Source organism: Epinephelus moara, chromosome 2 (assembly GCF_006386435.1).
Source record: "Epinephelus moara isolate mb chromosome 2, YSFRI_EMoa_1.0, whole genome shotgun sequence".
Classification (NCBI taxonomy): Eukaryota; Metazoa; Chordata; class Actinopteri; order Perciformes; family Serranidae; genus Epinephelus; species Epinephelus moara.
In genome coordinates this window covers 44947544-44955326 of record NC_065507.1, presented here as the reverse complement: position 1 = coordinate 44955326, position 7783 = coordinate 44947544, and the positions used below count along the sequence as shown (strand labels likewise).

Here is a 7783-nt window from a genome sequence, read left to right as displayed (position 1 = left end):
CTGAAACATTTAAGTGTGGAAAACATGCAAAAAAGTAAGAAATCGGGAAGGGGGCAAACACTTTTTCACACCACTGTCCACACATATACATACACATATACATACATACATACATACATACATACATACATACACCATGGTTGTCTGCATGGATCTGCAAGCCCTCCTCTTCTGCCCCAGGTTGAAAGCGTCGGCTCTCTACAACCAACGCCACTTGCTATGTCTGGCATGAAGGTGAGGGAGCTCTGTCTGCCAGTGAGTTTGCATCCTGTGTCACCAATTTCCTTTCTGAGCACAAGGAGCATGAAGAGTACATTTTGTGGAGCGACGGTTGTGGGTACAAAAACCGCAATTCAGTGCTCAGCAACGCTCTTCTGAACTTCTGCATGGAGACGAAGAAGGTGGTAACCCAGAAGTTCCTGGAGAAGGGACATACACAGATGGAGTGTGACTCAGTGCACAGTGTCATCATGAGGCGTCTGAGAAACCAGGAAATATATGTCCCGGCTGAATACGTTGCCCTGATGAAGAGTGCGCGGTCCAAGCCCAACCCATATGAAGTCAAATATGTGGACCATACCTTCTTCCAAGACTTCACCAATCTGAGGCTCTGCAGGTCTATCCGCCCAGGGATCAAACCCGGTGACCCCACTGTCCACGATGTCAGAGCCATCAGGTAACTACAGTATCAATCTAAAAAAAATGTCTCTCTCACCAGTCCATGTCAAAAGTCATGATGTTGCACATTTACTTTTCATTAAATAGAATAGAATGAAATAGAAAATGCTTTGTCTACCTTTTATGTACAGAAGGAAGACATTTGTCTTCATTTTGTGTAACACTTAAAAACACATTTACATAAAACATGTTGGTATACCATAACATCACAACAAGACATATTAAGACGTTTATGTAAATCACAATAGAAGCAACATGAAAGAGCACCGAGAACGTGATGGTAAGGACCAAATTCAATATAAATATAAAGTGCAGTGTGCTGAGGTAGGATGTATTTCAGGATAATATAAAGTGCAGTGTGCTGAGGTAGGATTTAAATGAGGCGTTATAATCTATGTAAAATTATAATTTGTATTTTATGTTAACTGTTTGATGTGTATTTTTTTGTATGTTGTTAGGTACAACATCAATGGGACGATGGACTTCAAAACCCAGCACTCAGATGACTGGAGACCATTGCCAAAGCAGCAGCTCTGACACACCTCCTCAGACTCACCTGCAGTCACACCACTCTACACAAACAGCCTGAAGATCAAGGAGATGAAATACAAACACCTCCAAAAACTCAACGAGATCATACCCAAAGACTTCCACAGCTTTTATGACAATCTGAAACACTAGGATGCGCGCGCACACACACACACACACACACACACACACACACACACACACACTTGCCTTTTAATACAATCCAGACAGTGCCTTCCCTGTTCTCTTCCCAGTTAGCGAAGCCGCAGTGAGACAGGATCCTGTCGGATTACAACTTTAGGAGCCTCTCTTCCTGTACTGCACGGGCTACTCTACAGTCACTCCATACAGTATCTCAAGTGAGTACACCCCTCCCATTTTTGCAAATATTTCATTTTATCTTTTCATGGGACAACACTATAGAAATGACACTTTGATATAACTTAAAGTAGTCAGTGTACAGCTTGTATAGTAGTATAGATTTACCTTCCTCTGAAAATTACTCAAAACACAGCCATCAACATCTAAACAGCTGGCAACATAAGTGAGTACACCCCACAGTGAACATGTCCAAATTGTGCCTAAAGTGTCAATATTTTGTGTGCCAACCATTATTATCTAGCACTGCCTTAACCCTTTTGGGCATGGAATTCACCAGAGCTCACAGGTTGCTTCAGGAATCCTCTCCCACTCCTCCATGATGACATCATGGAGCAGATGGATGTGAAGACACCTTGCGCTCCTCCACCTTCAGCTTGAGGATGCCCCACAGGTGCACAGGTGAGTTTAGGGCTGGATACATACTTGGCCAGTCCATCACCTTCACCTTCAGCTTCCTCAGCAAGGCAGTTGTCATGTTCTAGGTGTGTTTTGGGTCATTATCATGTTGGAAAACTGCATTGCAGCCCAGTTTCTGAAGGGGGGCGATCATGCTCTGCTTGGAATTCATGTTTCCCTAAATGAACTAAGGTCGCCAGAGCCGACAGCACTCATGCAGCCCCAAACCATGATGCTGCCACCACTATACTTGACTGTAAGCAAGGGACAGATGTCTTGGTGCTCTTCACCAAGGTGCCACACATGCTGAAAGAGCATCAAGACATCCTGAGTATAAATCTTCATTCTGTGTTTATTGTTGGTTGGCAGATTTTCTATGTCTATGCATTATTTTTAGTTATGGCATTATTTATTGTTGTTGTGCCATTGTTATTTATTGTACATTTTTCAATAAAAATATATTGTCTTAGAAAATATTCATTCAGTTTTGTTCACCCGCTAGTAGGCTCAAATGCAGTTTAGTCCATCATTTACCTGTTAACAGCACTTATCTTTTATAATAAATTTTGGCCAAATGTATTAACAACAGGAAAGTATACAGCACACAAATAGTAACAATAAACTCTGTAACCTGTAAGGTGATGATAACGTAATGCAATGAGCTACTGCAGCCAATGCGGCCGTCATAATCAGTGACAGCACAAACCTTCTATCTCCACTTTCGTTGGTCACAAACCTCCTAACTCCACATGACCTTGATTTGGGTAAAATATTAATAAAGTAATGACACATTCAAATATCTGGCTATATGTAAAGACACAACACCAAGTTTGATGACGTTATGTCCAGTTGTTACAAAACCACCCGTTTTTTTTTTCATTTCCTGAAAAGTAACAGTTTTGGACATAGGAGGTTTGCGCCCGACAGCGACGATATGATGTATATATACTGTGTATTGTTTTTCGGCACTACCTTGTTCTCTATAGCTGATGTAACATGAATTACTCCTGTGTGGGATCAATAATGTTCTTATCTTAGCCATCTGAGAAGATCAAATACATTGTTTTTGGTGCCTAACTGTTTCCCAAGTATATTAGTGCGTGTGTGAATGAATAAATGAGAGGCATTAACGTAAATTTCTTTGTAGAAAGGCGCTTTATGAAGTTAAGTCCATTTACTTGTATTAGTTTACAGCGCAGCCATGCCACATCCAATATGGCGGCGACGTTGATGTACGGCCCAGCACTCGATGCGGCGTCTATGTATACATGTCTATGATTACAACTGCTGCATGACAAGGTTAGAATCTCTTAAAATTACTAATAAACTGACGTTTTTAGACTCTGGTCAGGTTTGGTAAGTTTACATGTCAAATGGTATGACCCTGGAAAAACATTAATAATTCATAAAAATCATTAAAATGAATATTTACTTTACCAAATTATGTTTGAAATATTGAGACTAATGCCATGTGCTTACACAGGTGTCCATGGTAATGCCTGTCAAATTTGATTTTAAAATGAAATGTCAAATGGTGTAACCGGTTACACCATTTGACTCCTATTAAGAGCCTTTCTGTTATAGGCAATTATGTCAAATATCAGCAGTTTATGATGGTAATTAAAGATGTATTATAAAAAAAAATACTTTTGAACTTGTACAGTAGCGTTAAAATACCTAAAAATCCAGTAATTCATTTAAAGTACAAGTGTTACTCAAACATTAAAATTTCCGTCTGTAAAATACATTACATTACATTTCTGAGATTTCATTACTAATATATGATACATTTATAGAAAATTAAAGTAATCAAACTAAATAAATAATATCAATTTTCCCCATTAGATGCCAGTTTCTAACAAGGAAAAAGTGGCTCGTCATAGAGTGCTAATGCAAATGAATGCTAATGAATGATAATGCTGCAGCAAGGGCCAATTACGTCCTTACGAGTTGTTGTTGTCACGTCACTTATTCCCTTATCAGAATTTAAAATACAAAACATAAACATGAGTTAAATTTTAAAATTAAATGATTGTTGTTAGCAAAGAATTTACAGTAGAAGAAATTAGTTAATTGTTGTCAGATGTTCTTTTTTCTGAACTTTCTCATTAAATTTTTATCAACCATATTCACAATAGTAGACCAGTTCACCCTTATGAGTTGTTGTGAGGTGACTTTTTTCTTATCAGAACTTAAGATACAAAACATGAGTTAAATTTTAAAATGAAACATGATTGTAAAATGTTTTTTTCAGCAAAGAATTTACAGTAGAAGAAATTAGCTCACTATTATCAGATGTTCTTTTTTCTGAACTGAAATAACATGAAAAAACCAACCTTGTTGACTGTCATATTTGATTTTCAGTGTCGATTTCTTCAAGAAACAATGGTGTTTGATTGTAGAAGGAACATGGTCAGGCAGTGTATCATATTTTTATGAAAAATACCAGTTACACCAAATGACACAACCCAGTGTCATTTGGTGTAACTGGTATTTTTTCATAAAAATATGATTATATACAGGGAAATAAATGTGGAGTAAAATGTGGAATAAATGTAATCCACTTTTGCAGTGCAACACTGTGTTTTTTAACAAACTGTACATAATTTGTCAAGCAAATGTTTGTTTTTAGGAAATGTCCTGCTCAGTATTGCCAAAATGCATTAAAATTTAAATATAGAAGTACTCCAAAAATATCTTATTTCAATTTAATGCTTTTGAAATAAAGATTTTTTTATAAGTACACTTAAATCTACTGTCGGTGGATAAAATATTTAATATTTATCATTATTTCGTGGTTACACCATTTGACATTTTCAATAGCATTCAGTCTTACTTTTCATAAAAAATGGTGCACATGTCATTTCAAATGAAATAAAACCAACAAAAATACAGAATGCACATTTTAACAAATCTGATGCATGCTTTGGAAACTATTTTTGAAGATATTTCTGAATTGCTCATCTTGCCAACCCTTATTTGTCACTGACCCATATATAAAGAATGGGAGAATAAAGAGATAGCTTAAATATTCTGTGTTTTGTGTGTGGTCAGAATGACAACTCATGGGCCTTTTAAGAAATACTCTATACCAGGGTTGGATATGAGCACCAGCCACCAGCCAAATGCTTGTAAACTATACAAGTGTCTGGTAGATTTGCTTTACTCAACAGCCAAAAACAACAGTAATCTATTGAGTGGCTGGTACATTCTGGTATCCACCAGCCACAAAAAATAATTTCCAATCCCGTAAGACATAGTATGGCTAAAACATAACTAAAGTAGATACAACTGTGTCCCATATCTATGTAATTTACTTCCTTTTGCCATTATTCCATTTCAGAATTACAAATGCTGTATTATCTCATTAGCCTACTCCTTGAGTAAACACCCAATACATCCCTTTACATTATAGCCCAGATGCTTTGCTTTGTTTAGTTTATCAAGAGGTGAAGCTGATACTCACTGAATTCATCATAGCCAGCTGGGATGGGTAAGCCTTGCAGGGGAAGAGGATCCTCACTCCTCCGATGGTGTACTCCACTGAGGAAGCAGCCATGTTCCTCTGTCCTTACTTCACAGACAGATCTGAAACAAGAATCGTGTCTGATAAACCTACCAGCTACATTATACAGACACATTATAGCAGTTTAACAAACGTTAATTTTCACGTTTTTCCTGTCTGTGTAGGCCTAAGTAAGTTAGTCACCTAACGTTTCCTGAATGTTGAGAAACACTCACCTGTTAGCTATAAGCGTTACTAACTGGCCCACAAGAGCTAATGCTAATGCATTACAAATTGTTCCAGTTACTTTACTTTGATCACTGGCATCCAACTGATATGAACTGGTAACCAGTACCATGTAAAAAGAAACTGATTTGACGAACGCAGTGCACGCTCTTCAGATTCCCTACACCATAATAGTTCCCGCTCTCAAAATCACATTTGAGTAGGCTAGTCGAAAGACAGTCAGCCATATTATACAATAGAGCTTCCTACAATCTTTCAAAATAAGATCCTCATTGTGAAACATCATGAAATGTATTGGTGGTAAAAGCATTATTTCCGTATTTGCTTTACAAAAATACTTTGAAAGAATATAGTTTTCAACCTGCACGTTTTAATTGGGTACGTATTTTGCCAATATTTGTAATAAGTCACGATTTGTATGCTTTTATTTCGAATGGTTAATGTGGCCTGCTGGTTGCAAGCATGGTTACAGCCATAGGTTACAGCCTGAAGCTTGACAAAAATACAACGGAAATGACGTTGGCACGGAAATGACGTTACACAGGACCCAACCCGACCCACGAAACGCCCTAGGTTTCGCCCGGATTTTTTTTTAGTGTGAACAGAATCATACTCATAAGAAATGAAGCACTGATACAGATTTTGTTTGTAAATTTACATTTACGAATGTGAAATTTGGCAAGAAGTAAAATTTGCTTGATAAGGAAAATGCATCAATATCTTTGTCACAGTAATCATAGCAATCATAGCACCCAAATATAATATTCCCATAATAAATTGTAAAATCTAAGAGAATGTTGTTAACTATAAATGTAGTAATAACTTTCCATAGCCTATATGTAAAATGGTGTGCCTAAAATAAATGGGAGCATGTTTCAGGATTTAATCCACAAAAACAGCAATGTATTCCCATGTCAGTCTTTGCTGCTGCAGGAATAGAAACAATATTGTCATGAAACAAAGCCTTTCTCCTGGGGTTTATATAGTAAGACTACTGAATAACGACCTTTTGAATACTTTGATATCCAATCACTGAAATCTACAGGTTTGTGATGTCCCTAGCTTTTAAATACTTTGCAAGTAAACCAGGGAAGAAGATTTAGCAAAGAACTGTGTTGTGACACAGATGTTTCCTCTCCTCCTCCCCTTCTCTTAGCATTAATAAAGTATCTATCTGTCTGTCTGTCTGTCTGTCTGTCTGTCTGTCTCCTATTTTGCAGCCTGAGAGAGTGAATGTGATCCTGTCTAAAATGTGCTGAAATCTATGACAGGTAAAACACACTTCCTCAGCACACTGGTTAAGTCTGTAGTAGATTGTTGAAAGAGACCTTTATGTATTCATCTTTATGTATGCAGACAATCCACTTGCCTTTTTTTCCCAAATGTAATTAATGAATTGTATGTTTGTTTTGTCTCGTAGGAAAAAAGCAAGCACTCTCAAAATAAATCCCCTCGAAAGGTGCACGTCCGAAAACAGTGAAAAAGGGAAAAATGCCTGCACTCACAAATGTCCTTTTGGTAAATTTAATAAACCAACTTGGGTGGCAGTACCAGAAACACAGACGTTTCGACAGAAAGTCTTCTTCAGTGTGTAACTCAGGTTACGGNACAGACGTTTCGACAGAAAGTCTTCTTCAGTGTGTAACTCAGGTTACGGAAGTGGCGTTTAAGTACGCTCGAAGCAATCAGAGCAGGTGTGTGGAAAGACACTTTACACTTCCGCCATACAATGTAGTGCCAACTCACAGGCAAAGAATAAACACAATAACAATACAACAATCTTAAACAAGTGTGTCACGGCAAAATAACAGTAGATAACCCAAAAATAGATATACATATGCATAATAAGTTCTGCTCGTACAAAAAGGCACTGTGAACAACAGTAAAACGTGTGTGCTTAAGGGGGCAAATAAAGTACCCAATTTTCGGATAACAATCAGATCATAAGTGCACAGGAAAAGACTTACATAGAGTTATTGAGTAACTGTCCCTCTATTACCCAACAGATCACAAGTGCATATATAGAAAAGCACTGAGAACAGCAACGGT

At 37.5% G+C, this 7783-nt stretch overlaps 1 protein-coding gene across 6 annotated transcripts in view; it reads right to left on the bottom strand.

The window, feature by feature from the left end:
- The window catches only part of brip1 (BRCA1 interacting helicase 1), a 243188-nt gene extending 237226 nt beyond the window's left edge, over nt 1-5962 (bottom strand). For 4 of the 6 annotated variants that reach the window (XM_050055532.1, XM_050055525.1, XM_050055494.1 and 1 more), the window contains exons 1-2: nt 5725-5962; nt 5450-5571 (exon numbers count right to left, since the gene is read on the bottom strand). In XM_050055532.1, the coding sequence (XP_049911489.1) occupies nt 5450-5571; nt 5725-5846 (244 nt within the window). In that variant the 5' untranslated portion in view covers nt 5847-5962. Of the gene's footprint in view, nt 1-5449; nt 5606-5724 lie in introns of all 6 variants that reach the window. The other 2 variants (XM_050055510.1, XM_050055517.1) reach the window with 2 other exon arrangements.
- Between the last annotated feature and the right edge of the window lie 1821 nt (nt 5963-7783).